This window comes from Barbus barbus (assembly GCF_936440315.1).
Source record: "Barbus barbus genome assembly, chromosome: 35".
NCBI lineage: Eukaryota > Metazoa > Chordata > Actinopteri > Cypriniformes > Cyprinidae > Barbus > Barbus barbus.
In genome coordinates this window covers 9,654,586-9,676,998 of record NC_136763.1, presented here as the reverse complement: position 1 = coordinate 9,676,998, position 22,413 = coordinate 9,654,586, and the positions used below count along the sequence as shown (strand labels likewise).

Sequence of the window (22,413 nt, the reverse complement as noted above, 5' to 3'; positions counted from 1 at the left end):
TAGTGGAATGCAGTCGGCACCAACCAGCTTCCAGTCTGAGCCCCAGCTCAGTGGCCTGCAGTCAGCACAAGCCAGCTACCAGTCTGTGCCCCAGCCCAGTGGCCAAAAACCAGGACCGGCCCGGTATCAGTCTGTCTCTCAGCATAGTGGCCTGCAGTCAGCGCAAGCCAGCTACCAGTCTGAGCCCCAGCTCAGTGGCCTGCAGTCAGCGCAAGCCAGCTTCCAGTCTGTGCCCCAGCCCAGTGGCCAATATGTGTCGTCTCGGCCTGGATTCCAGCTCTTTTCTACACCAGAGCAGTCAAGTTATGCGTCTCTTTCCAATTTTGGTTCCCAACCCCTAGAGCAACCCAGTAATGTACAACTTGCTTCAAGCTATGATTCTGTGCAGCCTGACCTTCAAGATGCAGCCCTACTGAGCTCCCAGACTACTCGAAACAAGTACTTCTCGCCTGGCATGTTGAGGCTGTTGGAACAAGTGAAGTCATAGCTGCATAGGTGATTAACTTGTTAATTTAGCGTGTTGCTCTGGGTTTTTTTGAAAATAAATATCACTTATACAGACTTGTGGTTTCTGGTGTTTTGCTGGGTTCTCTTTCTGCATCAAAGTCCGCAAAAAAGTTGTAGTCCACTGCTATAGGAATATTTAATGATATTAGGTGTGACCTCTTCTAGAAAAAGAGGTAAGGGAAAAACGCTGATATTAGCAGCTCCTATTTGATCTGAGTTTTTGGTTTCAAAACGGCTGAACAGAGTTAACTTAATCCACTCGGAGTATGTTGACTGAGTTTAGCGCGTACACCACGACTTTGAAAAGCCATGATCAATGGAGTGCCAAAATTACAATTCACCATGGCAATAGCTCCCGACAAAAAGACTTCCACACACTATGCAATACATAACTTTAAGTCTTAATCACGATGATAATATTGGAGGTGAAAACTGGCAGAACGGTAAGTAATCTTCAGCTTCAGGTAAAGCTTCAAGTGTAATAGGTTCATGGGTGTAGGCTACAAGACGTTATAAACACTTGACATTCAATATTCGTGTCTATTTCACGGTGCAGCGGCTTTTCCCACAATCTGATGTTCTTCAAATAATTAAATATTCTCTAATCCAACATTACTTAATTAGGGTAATGAAATACACATCTGACTTTTATTCAGTCAACAGCAAGGCAGAGACTCGTAAAATGAGGGGAGAACTTGCACCACTGACAAATGAAGAGATGGCCACAATACCAAGATTAAAATGAATAATTGTTGCTTTTGTATTTGTAGGAAGTTAAGATGACCAAATTAATTGTGAATAATTTATTTAACAGCTGTGGTGGTGGTTTTGGCATATATCTCACACTACCCTTCCATCTCATAGCCCAGTCAGGTGTGCCGTGGAAAATCCAAACTCATATTTCGTTATTATTGTAAATCATTGCTATTGATCTTCCTTATGTCTGTTTGAGGGTTTCACAAATATTTAACCAATGAAAAGCATTCAAAAGAGCTTGTCACTAAATTTGTAATGCTATGGATCCTCAAAATGTCAACTTGTAACTTCAAACGTAACTTCTAACCGCCTCCATTCAGAATGAAGCACCACGCAGCGCACACAGCCTGGAAACAGATCTCGACTTATTCGCAATGCAAGGGTAAATAATAAATAACATGTTTGAATAATTACAGCGTTTTCTTCACTAAAACACTGTCTGTGGCCTAATGGGGCAGTCGTGGCCTAATGGATAGAGTGTCGGACTTGTAACCCGAAGGTTGTGGGTTCAAGTCTCAGGTCCGGCAGGGATTGTAGGTTGGGGGAGTGAATAACCAACACTCTCTCCACCCTCAATACCATGACTGAGGTGAGACCCTTGAGCAAGGCACCGGACCCCCAACTGCTCCCTGGGTGCCGCAGCATTGGCTGCCCACTGCTCTGGGTGTATGTTCACTACTGTGTGCACTTGGATGGGTTAAATGTAGAGCATAAGTTCTGAGTAGGGGTCACCATACTTGGCCACACACCACTTCCCTTTAAAGGCTAATGTTTTTTTGTTTTTTGTGTGTTTGAAGAGCGGAGAAGAGTCTTAGCTTTTGCCGTCTAGCTGTAACAAATATACTTTTGTACGTTTAAAATATCCTGTGCATATAGCGCTTCATCGTCTATATCATGAGATTTTGGCCAAGTCTATTAAACGACAAGAAAAACTAAGTGCCCATATAGCGCCCATATAGCTAATAACCTGTAAGTTGATGAAAGCGTATAATGAGATGCATTGCTGCCTCAGATGCGGTCATTGTAATGACAGACAAAACACAGCTCTCTGTCATTCGCTGGCCAAAAACCTTGTTAACGCCATTTGAGCTTGATTTTCATAAAATGTTAAGTGCAAGTGTCTGATAAAGCCACATACCAACTCTGACGATCCAGTGTTTAATTATTTAAAAAAAATAAAAATTAAAAAATAAAAAACGGTTTAGATGCCTTCTTTAGATGGTGCTCTAAGATTTAAATCAGATTGTAAACCCTCAATTCATCATTTTTAATCTCAGAGAGTCTCTTCTGGTTAAATAAAGGTTAAATAAAAAAATAATTGCAAGAATTCGCATACTGATGTACGGATGTACAAAATTTGTCTGTGACTTCATTTTTGATGCAGGTGTGTGAATGTGTTTTGCACCATATTCACTGCAGCAATAATAGCAAAACATGTGAGCGTATGCGTAATGCAGATTTTAAAACACTAGGCTTCACAAATTTGGCTACTATTTAAGATTTGCAGAGAAAAACATGCAAAAACAAATGGAAGTCCGTTTCCGCCATGCAGGCTATGAAGAACACAATGCCTTATTGTCTCGCGATTGTGACCATTTTATCTTGCAGTTGCGAGTTATTTCTCACAAATGTAACTTTTCTTCCCATTTCCACACAATTGACAAAAAAACCCTAACTTTAAGATAACTCGAACTTCTGACCTTTTACCTCACAATTCTAATACTCACAAGTCAGATATTTTTTCTCAGACTTGCGAGTTTGTCTCAAACTCATTACTCAGAATTGCGTCAAATAAACACAATGTTGCGATTTTATGAGTCAAAATTGCGATATGCAAAGTCGCAATTTTGAGAAGAAAAATCAGAATTGTGAGATAAAAAGTCCATGTCAAAATATCAGTCAGTCATGTCATCAGTAATCTTTCCCACAGGATAAATGATCAGTGTCATTGTATGGCACGTGTTTGAGGCACATCTTTTCTCTCAGAAGCTATACATAACTCATGTTTTAGGCACCTTATGTTCATGCAAGACAATGAGAGGTCTGTCTCACGATCTGTCCGCATGCTGCTGTAGGTACGGTATATCTTTGTCATATCAGTGCATCTGTCAGCAATGTTATTGCTATATTTCTGCATTTTGCTGACACTTTTATACAAAGCTACTTACAGTGCACTCACAGTATATCAAAATATGAGTTCTTTGGACAGTTTTCTATTATAGTTTGTATATACCAAAGTATTAATTTGTGATTCGTAGAATAGGATTTGTGCACCTGCAATGAAGGATTCAAGAAGGTGTAACTGTTGTGTTGTGTTTGTGGGAGAGAAAAAAAATATACAAGTTTGCAACTTTTGTCTGTGACTTCAAATTTACGCATGTGTGGCTATTCTCTACAACAACAAATTCCGCTGTCACAGACGCTTAGTTGTATTGCACCAAAAATACCTCCATAGTCTCACACCCTAGTGGCCTGCAGTCAGCACAAGCAAGTTAACAGTCAGCACAAACTTGCTACCACTCTCTGCACCAGCCCGGTGGCCAAAAACCAGGACAGACCCAATACCAGTCTGTCTCTCAGCCTAGTGGCCTGTAATCAGCACCAGCCAGCTTCCAGTCTGAGACCCAGCTCAGTGGCCTGCAGTCAGCACCAACCAGCTACCAATTGGCACAAGCCAGCTACCAGTCTGTGCCCCAGCCCAGTGGCCAAAAACCAGGACTGGCCCAGTACCAGTCTGTCTCTCAGCCTAGTGGCCTGCAGTCAGCACCAACCAGCTACCAATCGGCGCAAGCCAGCTACCAGTCTGTTCCCCAGCCCAGAAAGGCAGGGGGGCCTGAGTGAATATGCTGTCCAGGGGACCCCGAATCTTTAGCGGTGCCCCTGGTTATAACACAATGAATATATGTGCATAATGAATCTTTCATATTGTCTACAATTCATGTGTTATAATGAGAAGATTCTTGAGCACGCAAATTTCAGCTCTGCACTCCTGACTGAACATTGTGTTCCAGAAATCAACATTGCTCAACACAGCAAACACGTGTTATAGCCTTAATAGAAACTCTGCCTACGCCCCACGCTTGTTGATAGTTTTTATTTTTTTCTTGTTGCTTTTGTGCAATAGATGAATAACAATTTACTTGTTTTAGATATTTTATGTTTAGATATTTCTATTTTGCGAGAGTCCCGTGAATCATTTTATTCTCCCGCATGCCGCACACACACGAGAGTCTCCCTGCTTTCAAACATGCCCCCAGATGTCTGCGTCACGATGTGGGGAGATTTTCATAACACCGCCCAAACGTATACGCAATGAAAGAGGGCGTGATTTTTATTCTGGCTGTGGTAGTGTTGCTGCCGCCGGCGCTATGTCGTGGAGACGCTGTGTTTTGTTGTGAAAGTACTTTGTTTGGGCTTCCAAAAGAGGACACAACTAGAAATCAGTGGTTAAGTTGTATTTACAACACCGTTCCAGATCAGTACAATGCAAATATTCGAGTGTGTGCAGCACATTTTACGGAGGACTATTGCCTGAACCTGGCAGGAGAGTAGCCTACAATGCTTGCACAAAAGCTGTTTCTATAAAGTGGGGCAATTCCAACTTTGCAAGGACAGTCTGGCGCTTCTGACTCAGAGCCTGTAAGTATGTTTCTGCTACTGATGATTCAAATGCGATTTTTGAGCAGTATAGAGTAGTGCTTGTTGTTTGTCGTTTCTCCAATCACAAATGGAGACATGGTAATGTTAAAAAAGACCGTATAAGTCATTATAACATTTCCGTCACAAGGCCAATCACAACGCACTGGATAGCTGGCCAATCAGAGCACGCCTCGCTTCTCACAACGATGAGCTTCGTAAAAATCGGCACGTTTCAGAAATGTGGGGCATAGAGGAGTAACAATAATGTACAGTATATGGAAAATAATGTTTTTTTTTTTTACTTTAAACCACATAAACACATTGCATTACACCAAATACACAAAATATTGTTCTTTTTAGCAACGTCATATGACCCCTTTAAATCATTTCATATGTCAGTATTCAATGTTTTATATAAAAAAAAAAACATTAAACATCTGTAATTGCAGGTTAAATGCATTGATATCCCCTCTGAGCTACACTGAACTGTGTAAATAGCGGATTCCAGAAATGTTTTCTTATATTGGAATCACACTAAGTACTGGACATAATGAATGTGTGATTGTAGGAGAGCTGACATTATCCAACTTTGAGAGAAAAAAAAACACGAGAGTCCAAAAGCATTCACTGCACGATGAAACCTATTAGAATACAGTTAGAATGCCCTTATAATTACAGCAATGAAACAAAAAATACCCATGTATGAGTTTTTACGTTTTTATATTCATTGCATAATTACGTACTTTTCTGTACATCAGCACATGTGCAAGCTGGCTGCAAGCACAAATGTGCTATTAGTTTTAACAGTGCATAGCAACGCGTTGTTTCATTCTGTGAATGAATCAGTTTTTGAACAAATCGAGTGAGCCTGTGATTCAACGGTCCTTTCAGATGGTCTCACTTGTTTAATTTCTATTGAATCAGCCGTTTTGAACGAATCGTTTGATATGAATGATTCCGTAAGTAATTTATTAAAACATGGACTTGCTGCCACCTACTGGCGGTTTTATTGTCATCATTATTTATCCATGACAGACCTAAATTAGCCAAGGTGCCAGCACAAAAACACACTCAGCAAAATATTGTTTAAATCAAGCATTCTGCGTTAGTTCAGGCAGGCCTCGTAGTCAGTCTCTGCTATTAGCTGATTGGAGAAATTCAAACCTGGCCCCTATCAGCTGATCTGACTACCAAGCTTCTCAATTGGCAAATCTCAAACAGGGTGCCTTACTTAAACCCGGCTTCCGTCTGCTTGCTTTGCTGCTTCCACTGTATGCTGCTTGCAGCCCACCTCCTCCCCATCTCCTCCTTTAACTTGTGTTTAACTTAATGTCATTCTGTTGTCATTGTTGCTTGCTCTGTTCTGGGTTTTTTTGTGCTACTCTCCTATTCCTAAAATAGGAGGGTTGCCCCTGAAGTGGCTGCTGTTTCCCTGTCTTGGCTTTCATGAAGCTCATGAAAAGTACAGGGAACTTGGAACAGAGCCATAATGCCAAATGTAACTTTAGTAAATATCCCAATAAAAGTTGACTTAAAGGCTTGTCTATGGTATTCTTTCTTTACTTAAGAGGTCCTGACTGAATTATCAATATTGACGAGTGTCAGAAGTCCAACCCCACCTCTGTGCGGTGACACTCGGAAAATGCTCAAGTAGGGGATAGCCTGTCTAACACCAAGCATTTCTGCAGACCCTGTTGATCTTCTCCTGGAGTCATTTAACTCAAAAGTTAAGAATGTTATTGATGATATTGCTCCGATAAAGGTCAGCAAGAAGACTGGCTGACAAAAATCAGTTTGGACAAAATCAACAGCAGTTCAGAGCATGAAAAGACAAAGCAGAAAAGCTGACCGGATGTGGCGGAAGACGAAACTCGAAATTCACTACAGCATCTATAAAGACAGCCTTCATGCTTTCAATATGGAACTAGCCACAGCTAGACAGACTTTCTTTTCAAACCTTATAAACAGTAACTTAAACAACACTCGCACTCTTTTTGCGACTGTTGAGAGATTGACAAACCCCCCAAGTCAGATTCCCAGTAAAATGCTCTCCGACAGCAAATGCAATGAGTTTGCTTCCTTCTTTTCTGAGAAGATCAATAATATCAGAAAGGAGATTGGCACATCCTCAAGTTATGCAGAGGTCACACAGATTCGACCGCAATTTCAAAAAGAAGTGACTAAGTGTGTTTTTAAAAAAATTGATAACAAAATTTTGGAAGAAATAGTACAGCACCTTAAATCTTCAACCTGCTATCTTGACACACTTCCCACATCCTTTTTCAAAAATGTGCTTAACTGTTTAGAAGCTGATCTCTTAGAAGTAGTGAACGCCTCACTTCTTTCTGGACGTTTCCAAACTCCCTTAAAACTGCAGTTGTTAAGCCCTTTCTGAAAAAGCGCAATCTTGATAACACCATGTTGAGCAGCTATAGACCCATATCAAATCTTCCTTTCATAGGTAAGATTATTGAAAAGGTAGTTTTTAATCAGCTGAACAACTACTTAAACTCAAATGGATACCTGGACAATTTTCAATCTGGTTTCCGAGCACATCACAGCACAGAGACAGCACTCATTAAGATAATAAATGATATTCGCTTCAATTCTGATTCTGGCAAAATATCAGTGCTGGTACTACTAGATCTTAGTGCTGCGTTTGACACTGTCGATCATAACATACTTCTAGAGAGACTGGAAAACTGGGTCGGGCTTTCTGGGATGGCACTCAAATGGTTCAGGTCATACTTAGAAGGGAGAGGTTATTATGTGAGTATAGGAGAGCATAAGTCTAAGTGGACGGCCATGACATGTGGAGTCCCACAAGGCTCAATTCTTGCACCGCTCTTGTTTAGCCTGCATATGCTCCCACTAAGTCAGATAATGAGGAAGAACCAAATTGCCTATCACAGCTATGCTGATGATACCCAGATTTACCTAGCCTTATCTCCAAATGACTACAGACCCATTGACTCCCTCTGCCAATGCATTGATGAAATTAACAGTTGGATGTGCCAGAACTTTCTTCAGTTAAACAAGGAGAAAACTGAAGTCATTGCATTTGGAAACAAAGATGAAGTTCTCAAGGTGAATGCATACCTTGACTCTAGGGGTCAAACAACTAAAAATCAAGTCAGAAATCTTGGGGTGATTCTGGAGACAGACCTTAGTTTCAGTAGTCATGTCAAATCAGTAACTAAATCAGCATACTATCATCTCAAAAACATTGGAAGAATTAGATGTTTTGTTTCCAGTCAAAATTACATTTTGACTGGAAAAATGTACATTTACATTTACATTTAGATTTACATTTAGTCATTTGGCAGACGCTTCTATCCAAAGCGACTTACAGTTAGGGAATACAAAAAAGTGATTCATCTTGAAGAGGCAATCAGACAGAGGAAGTGCTCGTAACACCAAGTCTCAGTCATTGTTCAAATAAGTACAAGCTAGTAAGGGAGGGAGAGAAAGATAGAGGGAAAGAGTGAGTGTTTTTTTTTTGTTTGTTTGTTTTTTTAGTTTAGGATGAAGTCAAGTACTGCCGAAAGAGATGAGTTTTCAGTTGTTGCTTGAAGATTTACAGTGACCCGGCATTCCGGATAGGGGTGGGAAGATTATTCCACCAGCCAGGAATGGTGAACGAGAATGTTCTGGAGAGTGATTTTGAGCCTCTCTGTGATGGTACCACAAGGCGTCGCTCACTAGCAGATCTCAGACTTCTGGAGGGGATGTAGGTTCGTAAAAAGTGAGTGGAAGTAGGAGGGTGCTGAGTCTGTGGTAGTTCTGTATGCAAGCATCAGTGTCTTGAACTTGATGCGAGCTGCCACTGGTAGCCAGTGCAAGGAGATGAAGAGAGGTGTAACATGCGCTCTTTTGGGCTCGTTGAAGATCAGTCGTGCCGCTGCATTCTGAATAATTTGTAGAGGTTTGATTGTGTTTGATGGCAGACCAGCCAGAAGAGCATTGCAGTAGTCCAGTCTAGAAACGACAAGGGCCTGGACAAGAAGTTGTGCAGCATGCTGTGTCAGAAAGGGCCTGATCTTTCTGATGTTGTGTAGTGCAAACCTGCAGGATCGAGCAGTCTTTGCAATGTGCTCTTTGAAGGTCAGCTGGTCATCAAAGATTACACCAAGATTTCTGACCGAAGTTGATGGGGTAATCATTGATAAGCCTAACTGAATCGTGAAGTCATGCTGTAGAGTCGGAGTGGCAGGGAAGACAAGAAGTTCCGTCTTTGCCATGTTGAGCTGTAGGTGATGTTCTTTCATCCATGTCGAATACCAATTAAAAATGGTTATGGAAACTCAACGATCAGCGAACCACGAGGATAGCCCTTGGGTAAAATCTGCGGAGGGAAGCAATAACTCCATTCACGACCAAGGGGGGTAGAGAATGAAGCTAGTAAAGCGAATGTTGCTGACCCCCAAACATCAAACTCAGATCGGGACCTGGAATGTGCGGACCCTGTACCAACTGGGGAAAACTGAACAATAAGCCAGGGAAATTAAGAGATTACAGCTAGCAATCATTGGAGTGAGCGAAATGCGATGGACAAACTTCGGAAAGACACAGCTCACTACTGGAGAGACTTTCCTGTACTCAGGACCCAGAGATGAGGGAGAGAACGTAGCCAACCACGAAAGAGGAGTTGGCCTCCTACTGAGCAAGGAAGCTGCAGCAGTACTGCTGGAGTGGGAACCTTTATCAGAAAGAGTCATCAATGCCAGATTTGATTGTAGGGCGTTCAAAGTGACCATCATCCAAGTGTATGCGCCCACAGACGATGCCGAAGACGAAGACAAAGATGCTATTTACCACCAACTCCAAGCAACTTTGCAAAAGATAAAAAGGAGAGACATCAACATTGTCATTGGAGACTTCAATGCCAAAGTTGGTACCGAAAACACAGGAAAAGAAGACGTCATGGAGAAAGAAGGCACGGGGACTTCAAATGAAAGCGGAGAACGTTTGATAGAGATGTGCCAGGCAAATGGATTGTCAATAGGAGGAACCTGGTTCCCACATAAAGAGTGCCAAAAAGTTACCTGGATTTCCCAAAATGGATTGACCGAAAATCAGATCGACCACTTCCTTGTGAGCAAGAGGTGGAGATCCTCGCTTCAGGATGTACGGGCCAGGAGAAGCGCAGATATAGACTCGGATCCGGGAAGAATGGGAAATAATCAATAGCGTGCATCTAGAAACATGCAAAGAAGTATTTGGCAAAACACAAAGACATTGGAAACAATGGATTACAGAAGAAACTTGGAGAACAATTGAAGAAAGAAGAACAGCAAAAGAAGAAGTCAACAAACCAAAGACGAGACTGCAGAAACAGAGTGCTATGGCGCACTACAATGAGAAAGTGAGAGATGTGAAGCGGAAATGCAGATCAGACAAGAAGAAATATATTGAAGGGTTGGCAGATGAAGCGGAAGATGCAGTAAAGATAAATGACATCAAGAAACTATATGATATTACAAGAAAAATGAGCGGAAAGAAAAACAACCCAAACAAAACCAGTGCGAAGAAAATAAGGCAAAATATTAAGTACGCAAGAGGAGCAGTTGTCGAGATGGAGAGACAAAAGTGAGCCGTACCATGCAGTGGAAAAGCGCCATGTGTCACTCAGAGTGTCTATCATCGGCCGTTTTATGCGGACCTCACAATCACAAACTCACCTGTCTGATCATTAGCCAGAGGTTATGACTAATACTATTTAATAGGTCGCCCATGCTTACCATTCTTTAAATAGTAGTTCTGTTTAGCCCCCTACAGTTACCTATGTACAACTTAGTTAAAGCTCAAACAATAATCAGAGGTTATGCTAGTACTATTTGTCTAGCCCCCGATAGTTATATAACTACGTACAACTTGAATAAAGCTGAGACATTAATCAGAGGTTATGCCAGTACTATGAAATATGTAAATTTTTCTATAGTATTTATATCTAGACACCAATAGTTAAAATAACTACGCACAATTTGAATAAAGCTCAAACAATAATCAAGGGTTATGCTAGTACTGTATACCTAGCCCCCGCTAGCTGATATAACTACGTACAACTTAAATAAAGCTGAGACAATTAACCAACTGTTATGACTAGTACTGTGACTATAGCCCACCATAGTTAATGCAACTACATAACTAAAGTCAAACAGTTAGTCAGAAATCTAGAATCTCACCTGATGTGCCCCATGCTCCATATAACCTGAGATCTAGTATGGGCTTAACCCTGGGCGCAGATTTGCAAAAACATACGCCTTACTCTACTTGAGAAAATAATTTCAGAGCAAGTCAGAATAATATAAAATGTGACAATCTATTATTAGTCAGGTAAAATGTATTATGAATTGAATTTATTTATTTGATCAGGGACAATGCACAAAAAACATTAGTCTAAAAAAGAAGAGATGTCATGTGCCAGGTTATAGCAAAAAATGCTAATTGCCAATTACAATCAATTCAGGGATAACCATTACAAGACATCAAATTCTCAAAGATAAATCTAAGAGTAAAGGATGCATACCTGACTTCAGAAAGATACATAGTAGGCCTATGGAATGTGTGGACACACTCCACACTACGGGCTCATCTGGCTACAGAAGCTCCCTGATCTTCTCGCAAGACTTCCTTATGTACTCAGACCAAGACAAACATCCCCCAAATGGAGACAGGAACTAACAATCGGAATTTGCATTGGTCATTGGTTAAATGTTGGAATGGATGTCTGTATGTTAATACACTGTGTGCATATTGTCCGTATCTCAGAAGATCAAAATGTCTGAGGTCCTTAAAATCTTACAATAGTCAACCTCATTTCTTAGAGTACAAAGTATGACCATAGTTCTTAAAATTCAAGATTCAAGATTCAAGATTTTATTTGTCACATACACAATTATACAGAGTATATCCAGCAGTGAAATGTAGGTCAGGTCTGCTCCAAGGACAGTGCAATTATATAGAATACAAATATTAAGAAAAATAAAAGTAGAAAAAAATAAAAGAATAAAATAAAATAAAAGATAAAAAATATAAATATAAATGTGCAGATTAGTATGTTGTTGACTTAAATAGTAATAAAGAGGAATGTGCAAAAAAATGTGCAAAAAAGTTGTACAGGGTATTTAAATAGCAGCAATATGAGGTAGAGAAAAATTATGAATAGCTTATTGATATGGTGATATTTACATGGAGTCAAGTGATGTTATGACACAGAGTTAGAGTTTAGGAGCCTGATGGCCTGGGGGAAGAAGCTCCTCCTAAGTCTCTCAGTTTTTGCCATCAGGCTACGGAAGCACTTACCAGATGGAAGCAAAGTGAATAGACGGTTACCAGGGTGATTTGAGTCCTTGATGATTTGAGTCCTTGACAGCTCTATTTTTGCAGCGTTTGAGGTAGATGTCCTGCAGAGAGGGGAGAAGAGACCCTGAGATGCGCTCAGCTAAGCGCACAACTCTCTGTAGTGCTTTGCAGTCCTGATTGGAGCTGTTTCCATACCACACTGAGATGCACTGAGTCAATACACTTTCTATGGTCCCTGAAAAGAAAGTTTTCAGGATTGCTGGTGAGACCCTGAATTTCCTCAGCTGTCGCAGATGGTACAGTCTTTGCCTGGCTTTCTGAACCTGTGTTTGGATGTGTGTAGTCCAAGTCAGGTTCTCGGAGATGTTTACACCGAGGTACTTGAAGCTACTCACCCTCTCCACAGGGGTCCCACTGATCATAAGAGGAGTGTAGGGCTGCTGCTGTCTCTTCCTAAAGTCCACGATCAGCTCTTTAGTTTTGCTCACATTCAGAGAGAGACAGTTGTCCTGGCACCATGATGTGAGTCTCTCTACCTCATCCAAGTATGCGGTCTCATCGTTGTTGGAGATGAGGCCCAGAACCACAGTATCATCAGTGAATTTGATAATAGATGTGGAGCTGTGAGAGGACACGCAGTCATGCGTGTAGAGAGAGTATAGAGCAGGGGACTCAGGACACAGCCCTGTGGGGCTCCTATTTTCAGAGTGATGGAGTTTGAGGTGAACTGGCCAACTTTCACCACTTGAGGTCTGCCGGTGAGGAAGTCTTGAATCCAGTCACAGAGTGAGGAGTTTAGGCCGAGGTCTGTGAGTTTAGAAGCCAGCTTGATGGGGACTATAGTGTTGAAAGCTGAGCTATAGTCAATGAATAGCAGCCTTACATAATTCCCATTGTTGCTGTCCAAGTGTGTGAGGGAAGAGTGGAGGACGTGAGAGATGGCATCGTCAGTGGATCTATTTGGGCGATAGGCAAACTGAAGAGGGTCCAAAGTATCAGGGATGGAGGAGCAGATGTGGCTCTTTACAAGTCTCTCAAAAACCTTCATGACTATAGATGTGAGGGCAACTGGGCGATAGTCATTCAGGCAAGAGGGTTTATTTTTCTTTGGCACGGGGATAATGACGGATTTTTTGAATGAGGTGTGAACCACGGAGGTAGCAAGGGACTCATTAAAGATGGTAGTGAACACACCAGCGAGCTGATCGGCGCAGGACCTCAGAACACGGTCGGTTATCCCATCAGGTTCGGCTGCTTTCCTGACGTTCACTTTCTTTAGCGCCCTCCGAACCTCATCCTCCGACACGGTGATTACAGGATCATCGCTGCTCTGCCTGCTGCTTCCTGACGCACTGGACGGCAGAGACACGCCGCCGCCGTTGCAATCGAAACGGCCGTAGAAGATGTTTAACTCGTCGGCCAGCAACGGATCTGCTCTCACCTCTGCGGAGGATTTGTTTCCGAAGGCACAGCTGGTCCTCAGTACCTGCCACATCCGTCGAGAGTCATTGAGCTGGAAATGAGACTCAATTCTCTCTCTGTATCTGTGTTTAGCGGCTCTTACTGCGCTTCGGAGATCATAGCACGATGTTTTGTACTTGCTCATATTCCCTCATATATTCATTCATATATTGTTTGTTAACATCCTGACGCTGCCTTTGCCATCACGTTGAAATGGCAAACTACATCAATATGGGTCCAAAAAAAAAAAAAAAACTTTCTCTAATGACAGCCCTTTAAAAGTAACCATGTGTTCTGAATCTGATTATTTTGTTTTTCCAAGGATTATCAACATTATCAAATTATCATTATTTTCAGTAAACTTCGAGGTGTGCAACTGATGCTGTTGTTTAATATTCAATGTTTGGAGAAGCTCTTTTCAATTCTCTCCATAGGAATATTACATTAATTATTATTTCATAGACACGTCTTATTAAATCTAATTATCTAGGCAATTAAATCTAGTAAAACTATATTTTAAATAATCTCTTTTTTTTTTTAATGCATTCATTATGTAAGACAGAATATACAGGTGCTTGACAAAGTCAGCTTTTCCTGTGATGAGGGTTGTGACACCTGAACCCAATAATTTTATATATAAAAAAAATAAATAAATTAAAATAATTGTATATTACAGGTTCCCATGACAACTAATTGTCAGGAGATTGGTAAATGGCAGTTGCAGCAGGCACTATAAAAAGTCCAGTTCAACAACATTATGTGTTGAGGGGCAGGGGTGTAGCCATCATTTCAGAAGTGAGAGGGTACAGAAATGTTTACTATGTAAAACAACTGCTTTCTATTTGAATATATTGTAAAATGTAATTGATTGCTGTGATCAAAGCTGAATTTTTAGCATCATTACTACAGTCTTGTCACATGATCCTTCAGATATCATTCTAAAATGCTGATTTGCTGCTCAAGAAACCATTTTAATTATTATTAATATTTAAAACAGTCGAGTACATTTTTTCAGGACTCTTTGATGAATAGAAAAATCCAAAGATCAGCATTTATCTGAAATAAAATGCTTTTGTAACATTATACAATATAGCATTCAAAAGCGTATAGAGTCAGTATAATTGTTTTGGAAAATAAATTAATACTTTTATAAATGTTGTTATTCTGAACTTTCTGTTCATCAAAAACAACTGAAAAAATTATACTAAGCTGTTTTCAACATCATAATAATAATAACGTTTTTTTTTAGCAGCAAATCAGAATATCAGAATGATTTCTGAAGGATAGTGTGACTGGAGAAATGATGCTAAAAATTTAGCTTTGAAATCACAATAAATTACATTTGAAAATATATTCAAATAGAAAAGAGTTATTTTAAACAGTGAAAATATTTCACAATTTTACTGTTTTGCTGTAGGCCTACTTTGGATCAAATAAATGCAGGCTTGCTGAACAGAAGAGACTTCTTTAAAAAACATTACAAATTTTATTGTTCCAAAAACTTTTGACTGGTAGTGTAGCTTATAGGCAACTTTAATTTTTCTCTTATTTCTAGCTTTTAATTGGCTTAGAAATCAGATACACTACTGGACAATAACCAATAATAATGATTTTTTTTCTATACTACAAACACTTTTTTATCACATAATAAGGCAGAATAGTTTCTATACTGCAATGAATGCTATGTCAATTAGCACTGCATTGTTCATATACTTTATTACCTGGAGATGACTTGAAAAACACAAATAAACCATATATTGTTACAATCGTACTGTATGTTTAATATCTTCCTGTTTCCAAATGTTTCTGTTTTTATGTAAAAACAACTGTTTTCATACAGTGATAGACACATTTGTCCATATTAGGAATTTCCTGGTAGGACTTTCTGCGCGAGAGCGCCCTCTGGCTTTGAGTATGAATGAAATATGCACGGAGCGTTTAACGCTCAGTGATGCTCATCTCGCCTTATTCTGGGTCCGAATAAAACATCATGTCATGCACATGACTCAGAGGGTATTCTGGCTCTGGTCCAGCTATAAGTGCTTATACTTTTGGTTCTGACTCCAATGCTGGAAATCAACTTCAAGGCTCTCTGACATTTTCAGCTGGTAGTGGCAGTCTTGTTTCTGGTTCTGTGGCAACTGCATTGGGTACACATGTGAGCAGTGAGTCTGTATCCCAGCCAGCACAACTCAGGGTTACACTTTATTTCGATAGTCCACTTTAGACATTCTACTAACTATAAGTAACTTTATAACTACATGTGAACTAATTCTCATTAATTTGCAACTACATCTACTAACTCTTAGTAGTGTAGGTTTAGGGTTGGTAGAATAAGTTGACATATACTTGCAACGTTTCTAATAGTCAGTATGTTGTATGTTGTGGACCCATCAAAATAACGTGTTAGAAGATATTAAGGAGAGAGTCTACTAATACTCTAATGACTGCTAGTTGACATATAGTTGCAAAGTTACTTACTGTTAGTAGAATGTCTAAAATGGACTATCGAAATAAAGTGTTACCCAGCTCAGTTCTCAAACTCCAGTGCAGACTAGTAATGAGACTGTAGTGTCTAGTATCTAGCAACTAATGCAGACCAGCTCCCAGTCCAGTGACCAACAGTTAGCTAAAAGCCAGCTACCAGTCTGTGGCTCATCCCTGTGTCCACCAACCAGCACAAGCTGGCTACCAATCTATGTCCCAGCCTAGTAGACAACCAGGACAGGCTCGCTACCAGGCTCCATCACAACCCAGTGGCCTACTGTCAGCACAAGCCGACTACCAATCTTTGTCCCAACCTAGCGTCCAACAACCAGCACAAGCTGGCTACCAGTCTGTGTCCCAGTCTAGTCCCAGTCTAGTAGACAACCAGGACAGGCTCGTTACCAGGCTCCATCACAACCCAGTGGCCTACTGTCAGCACAAGCCGACTACCAATCTTAGTCCCAACCTAGCGCCCAACAACCAGCACAAGGTGGCTACCAGTCTGTGTCCCAGCCTAGTAGACAACCAGGGCAGGCTCATAACCAGGCACCATCACAACCCACTGGCCTACAGTCAGCACAAACCAGGTACCAGTCTGTGTCCCATACCAGTGCCTACAGTCAGCACAAGATGGCTACTAATCTGTGTCCCAGCGTCCAACTACCAGCACAAACTAGATAGCAGGCTGTATCCCATCCCAGTGGCCTGTGGTCAGCACAAGCAAGCTACCAATCTGTATCCCAGCCTAGTGGACAACCAGGACAGGCTCATTACCAGGCTCTATCACAACCCAGCAGCCTACAGTCAGTACAAGCCGGCTACCAATCTGTGTCCCAACCTAGCGTCCAACTACCAGCACAAGCTGGCTACCAGTCTGTGTCCCATCCCAGTGGCCTGCAGTCAGCACAAGCAAGCTACCAATCTGTATCCCAGACTAGTGGACAACCAGGACAGGCTCGTTACCAGTCTCCATCACAACCTAGCAGCCTACAGTTAGCACAAACCAGGCACTAGTCTGCATCCCATCCCAGTGGGTCGCAGTCAGCACAAGCCGGCTACCAATCTGTGTCCCAGCCTAGCATCCAACTACCAGCACAAACCAGCTTCTAATCTGTATCCCAGCCTAGTGGACAACCAGGACAGGCTCATTACCAGGCTCTATCACAACCCAGCAGCCTACAGTCAGTACAAGCCGGCTACCAATCTGTGTCCCAGCCTAGCATCCAACTACCAGCACAAACCAGCTACTAATCTGTGTCCCAGCCTAGTGGACAACCAGAACAGACTTGTTACCAGGCTCCATCACAACCCAGCAGCCTACAGACAGTACAAGCCGGCTACAACCTAGCGTCCAACTACCAGTTAAAAAGTTGAATAAAGTCGATATTTAGTTTTCTTTGCACACAAAAAGTGTTCTCGTCGCATCATAAAACTCTGATTGAACCACTGATGGTAGATGGACTATTTGTACGATGTCTTTCACACTTTTCTGGACCTTGACAGTGTTAATTACTTGGCAGACAATGGGACAGTCACAAGCCTCCCGGTTTCAATCCAAAATATCTTAAATTGTAGTTCCGAAGACAAACTAAGCTTTTACAGGTTTGGAACGACATGGGTGATTAATGACAAAAAAAAAACATTTTAGGGTGGAGTAACCCTTTAAGACTGTGACAGTCTGGTACTACAGTGCCCTCTTTTCTAAGACCGTTCACACACAATGCAAAAACGTGACATAAGTTCTCATTAATTAGTTTCCCACAGGGTTTAACATTCAAATTAGAAGCAAACAATGGCCAAAAAATTAAAATAAAAATCAGACACATTATTGGAGAGAATTTATTAAAACATTAAACAAATACACTGAGTACAAAGTGAAATGATGGTAGTTCACCTATCTTTTTTCCATATTCTTATCTCTGCAGAATAACAATCCCGTTTACTCTTTTTCTCACAGCTGTTTAGAAACCAAGACAAAGATCCCTCTGGTCCAAGGTAATCTGAAGACATCTCACATGCTGTGCATTCATTGCACCAAAGGTGTCTTGGCCAGGGTCTTTTGGTAGCTTTTGAAGCCTAGTGTGTATTTGAATGAAAAGACTTCTAATATTAGACTGAAGCTTTTTAAATACTTCATACATTCATTTTGGCTTCAGTTTGACTGCATTTAAATGGAGCTTAATGTCAATATCAATACTGTGATAAAAAGTACAAATGAAATGGTGTAAACGCATCACACAGGATTAAAACAAAACTTAATTTCACAACACATTTTATGCTGCTGGCTCTCACTTTATAACCTTGGATTTAAGGTCCCTTGACTCTTGAGGCTGTCTTTGTTTTTCATTGAAATCATATGAGTATTTTTTTTTTTTTTCTAGAGCAATTGTGTGTGTGAACCTCTTAACTGCATTTTTTTCTTTTTCCACATTCATAGTTTACACAAAAATGATCATCTTGAACCCCTTAATTTAAAACTACTTCAAAAGAAGCTATGGTCACGTTTACGGTCAGCCATGAGACTTTAGTGCCATTTACATTGATGCTGCAGATGCAGAAAACAAACAAAATACTTAATCTACATTAATTAACATGATTTATACCACAGACTGAAACTGAGTTTACAAGTTAGGTTTCTACTGTGTTTGAAATGGCCCATAGGAGATGCCGTTTCTATGGTCACATCCGATCTCCATATAAAGTGCGCTGCTTAAAAACACAGTTACACAAAGCATTTTATTTCAAATTGAAACAAAAACAATCCATATCCACACCACTTATGGCACCAGAACTATCATGCCAATACTATCCATAAGCTTGGCCTAGAAAAACCGACACACTTAGGGTCCAAGTTTTCAGCAATTCACAAAATGTCAAGCAAAATGCATCTGACAATAAAAGGCTGTGATAATAATAATACAAAATGTGGAGAATTAAGTTTACAAATTATAAGCATCTGAATGTGAGGAATTCAGGAACATGGTAAAAAACAATGCACAAATATCCCTGTGGAGCAGAATTCCAGAAATTAAAAACGGAAAAATTCCAGACATGCTGTTGATTGTATGAATATAATATAATAATTGTATTTAATAATAATAGAATATAATTTTGGCTCGTCCCTCACTTTGTAAAATCAAACAAAATGTCTTTACAAAAATGCATTGTACCAGAAATGTGAAACTTGTATTGTGTTGAAGCACCTACATGACTTATTCAGCTAAATGTAAACATTTAAAAAGTTCAAATTAAATTAAATCGAATTTATATAAAACAACTGAATATACAAAATTGTGAGACTGCAATATGTAAACCGAAAATTCCAGGCTTATAAAATGATGGGCAGAGTTTGTTCCATGTTAAAAGTCTGTACAGTTACCCCATATATCTCCATTGCAAATTAATTACTGTAAATGCATTTTGCTTTGTTTTTTTACAAACCGAGGGACATATCAAAATATTTTTTTGCGGTATTCAACAGCTTGCCAGATGATGTGAATAGAGTTCACGTTGCAAATGAAACATTCCATTTAAGTAGTGTTTATATTTTTTCAAGATATTCAAAGTATCAGCTCCTAGTTCATGAAACATTCCATTTGCCATTGATTTAATACTGCTCTATCCTTTAAAAGGTGCAATCTGTAATTTTTGTTTAGTAAGTATTATTTAGTAGGTCATGTGATCTAACACGAGGCAGCCCAACTCTATGTAAATAAGCTTTTCCTTAGGCTACTGCTAATTTTAAGTGTACACTGTTTTAAATGAGTTTCAAAACTTTTTTCAAAATTAAAAAAAAATTATACTGAGCACCTCTCAGTATGAGAGTGAGGCAACACTCTTTCTTTTTAAAGGAGAATGTAAACTAAAAAACAATCCAGCACAATTCAAAATGCAAATATTAGTGGTGACATACTGTAAAATCATCTGATGTTTTCCAGAGAAAATGACAGTCATTGCACTATTCTGTGTTTAGATGCACTACACAGCAATAACCTGCAGAGGCAGCAACGATACACAATCCATGAGCAGAGCCAGGAGTAAAGCACAGGCTGTAGAGGTGGGACGTCCGGTTCTTGAACTGGCCAGGAACTAACTAGTAGCACCTCCAGATGGCTCAACATTAGCAGAGATGAAAATGTCCTTCATGGTCATCAAGAAAAACAAGCCATGATGTAAAAATAATTATTCTAATAAAAAAAAAAAAAAACTAAAAAACTCAAGAGGACTGTCAGTACTATGGTGCCCTCTTCATAAGCGTTCTTAGTCTCTCCTTAATCGATCAAGACTTTCATATTGCAGAAGTTAAAAAAAGAATGAAAGAGAAACTGAACTCTACTGAATAAAACTGACAGGCGCGTACAGGTACAGATTCTGAAAGACAAAAGTGCAACTGATAAGGTTTGCTGTTTAATATTCATAGTTTGGAGGAGTTCTCCATGGTTTTGTCTGTAGGTTTTGTACAGAAAGAGGACGGAACAGCTGCGTGCTAGTCCTCAATGCATATAACATCGCTAGGTTTGCCTGATTTTAAATCAGGGGTGGCCACATCTCGCAGAGCATCACTGGACTTCTTCTCCAGGAGGCTGGCTGGGGCTGGAGGTCCGTTTGAGGACACTAAGAAGAAAAAAACAGCAGCATTATATTTCTATATATTAAACCTATTTAATAATTGTCTTTTATTAATCGTCTTATTCTCAGCCTGCCTGCCCACAGTGTTATATTAGTATTATTTTTATACTATTATAGAATGTATTCATATTTTGATTTAGCTTTTTTTCTTGATATTTCAGTTTTAGTAATTTCGTTATGTGCTTTGTTAACTTTATTTCTACATAGCTTTAATTAATTTTATTTTAGTTTTAGTACTTTAACTTAAACATTTATTTCAGTTTGTTATTTTGTTTTAATTTAATTTAATTCCAGTAGTTTTCATTTTAGTTTTAGTTACCAAAAAATTTAAAAAGAAAAAAAATCACTGAATTTGTCAAAGTTCACTTGGTAGTAAACTAGATATTGATGTAGATATATATGCTCTAGTTTATTGTTGGTATCATCTGTTTCAGATAAACCAGCTATTTTGAAAATTGTATGGGTATTGTTTGGAATGACATGAGGACAGAGCTGGGTAGATTACTATAAAATTGTAATCCGTTACTGATTCCAAATTACATTAAAAATTGTATTTAACACACATTTTAGGTAATATAATCAGATTTCTTTTAGATTACGTTTGGATTACTTTTGACCTAACTTGTTTATCACATTGATTTTTAACAGGATAATCTTGTACCATAATGATGTAAAAAAAATGATGTAAAAAATACAAAGAGTGAGAAAATATATTCCTTTCAGTGTAATAAACAACATGAAGTGCATTAAACCATAGGCGGAGCATGTGTAAGGCTGGGCAAGGCTTAGCCTTCCCCTGGCAACAGGTCTGAAATTAACAGGGGTTTGGGGCAAAAATGTCACCAAATTGGACAAATATGCCCCTGTAATATTAAACAAAATCTATTAAGGATGTCGCGAATGAAGTGAAAATGAAATGAAAAGTGTCAATTGCGGCATTAAATATAGATCTGCTAATGGTGCATTAAATTATGCGTTTTTACAGCTTTCCACATTATATACAATCACACACGATTCTGTGATTTATATGAGCGTGCTTAAACTCACGCTAGAATGAAGTCAGTCATGTTCTTTGCTTGCTTTTTGTATATAATTTATGTGCTGTTTGAATAACCATGGACATGAAAGCGTTATAATTAGTAACTTAAAATGTTTTTATTAAATTATGATCACGTTATATACAAGTTTAGTCTTTTAAAAAATATTTTGTGACATGATACCCATTTCTAGAAGCCTTTTTTTCCCGCCATTGAATAAAAAAAAAAAAGGTAATTGGACTTTTTATTTCACAATTCTACTTTTTTAAGTTTACATCTCGCAGTTCTGACATTTTTTCTCAGAATTCCGTGATATTTTTTCTTGCAATTGCGAGTTATATAATCAGAATTGGGACTTTATATCTCGCAATTTGAGTTCATAATATCTCATAACCCTCAAGAAAAAAAAAATCTGAATTGTGAGAAGTCAGAATTAGCAATGAGATATACAGTAAACTCGTAATTGAGATAAAAGTCGCAATTACCTCGTTTTATTTTTATTCAGTGGGTACCATATGTGCTTGCCTAAATGATGGGTTATGATTTGCGCGTTAATAGATTACACTAACATTAGGCAAATTTTAGTAACGCT

General features: G+C 39.4%; 1 protein-coding gene across 1 annotated transcript in view; it reads right to left on the bottom strand.

Annotated features, from left to right (window-relative positions):
* Nucleotides 1–20,641: 20,641 nt before the first annotated feature.
* The window catches only part of LOC306854840 (chromodomain-helicase-DNA-binding protein 5-like), a gene marked incomplete at its 3' end in the record, with an annotated part of 51,718 nt that continues 49,946 nt past the window's right edge, over nucleotides 20,642–22,413 (bottom strand). Inside the window, 1 exon segment of the mRNA XM_079393088.1 lies at nucleotides 20,642–20,769. Coding sequence (XP_079249214.1) covers nucleotides 20,642–20,769 — 128 coding nt within the window.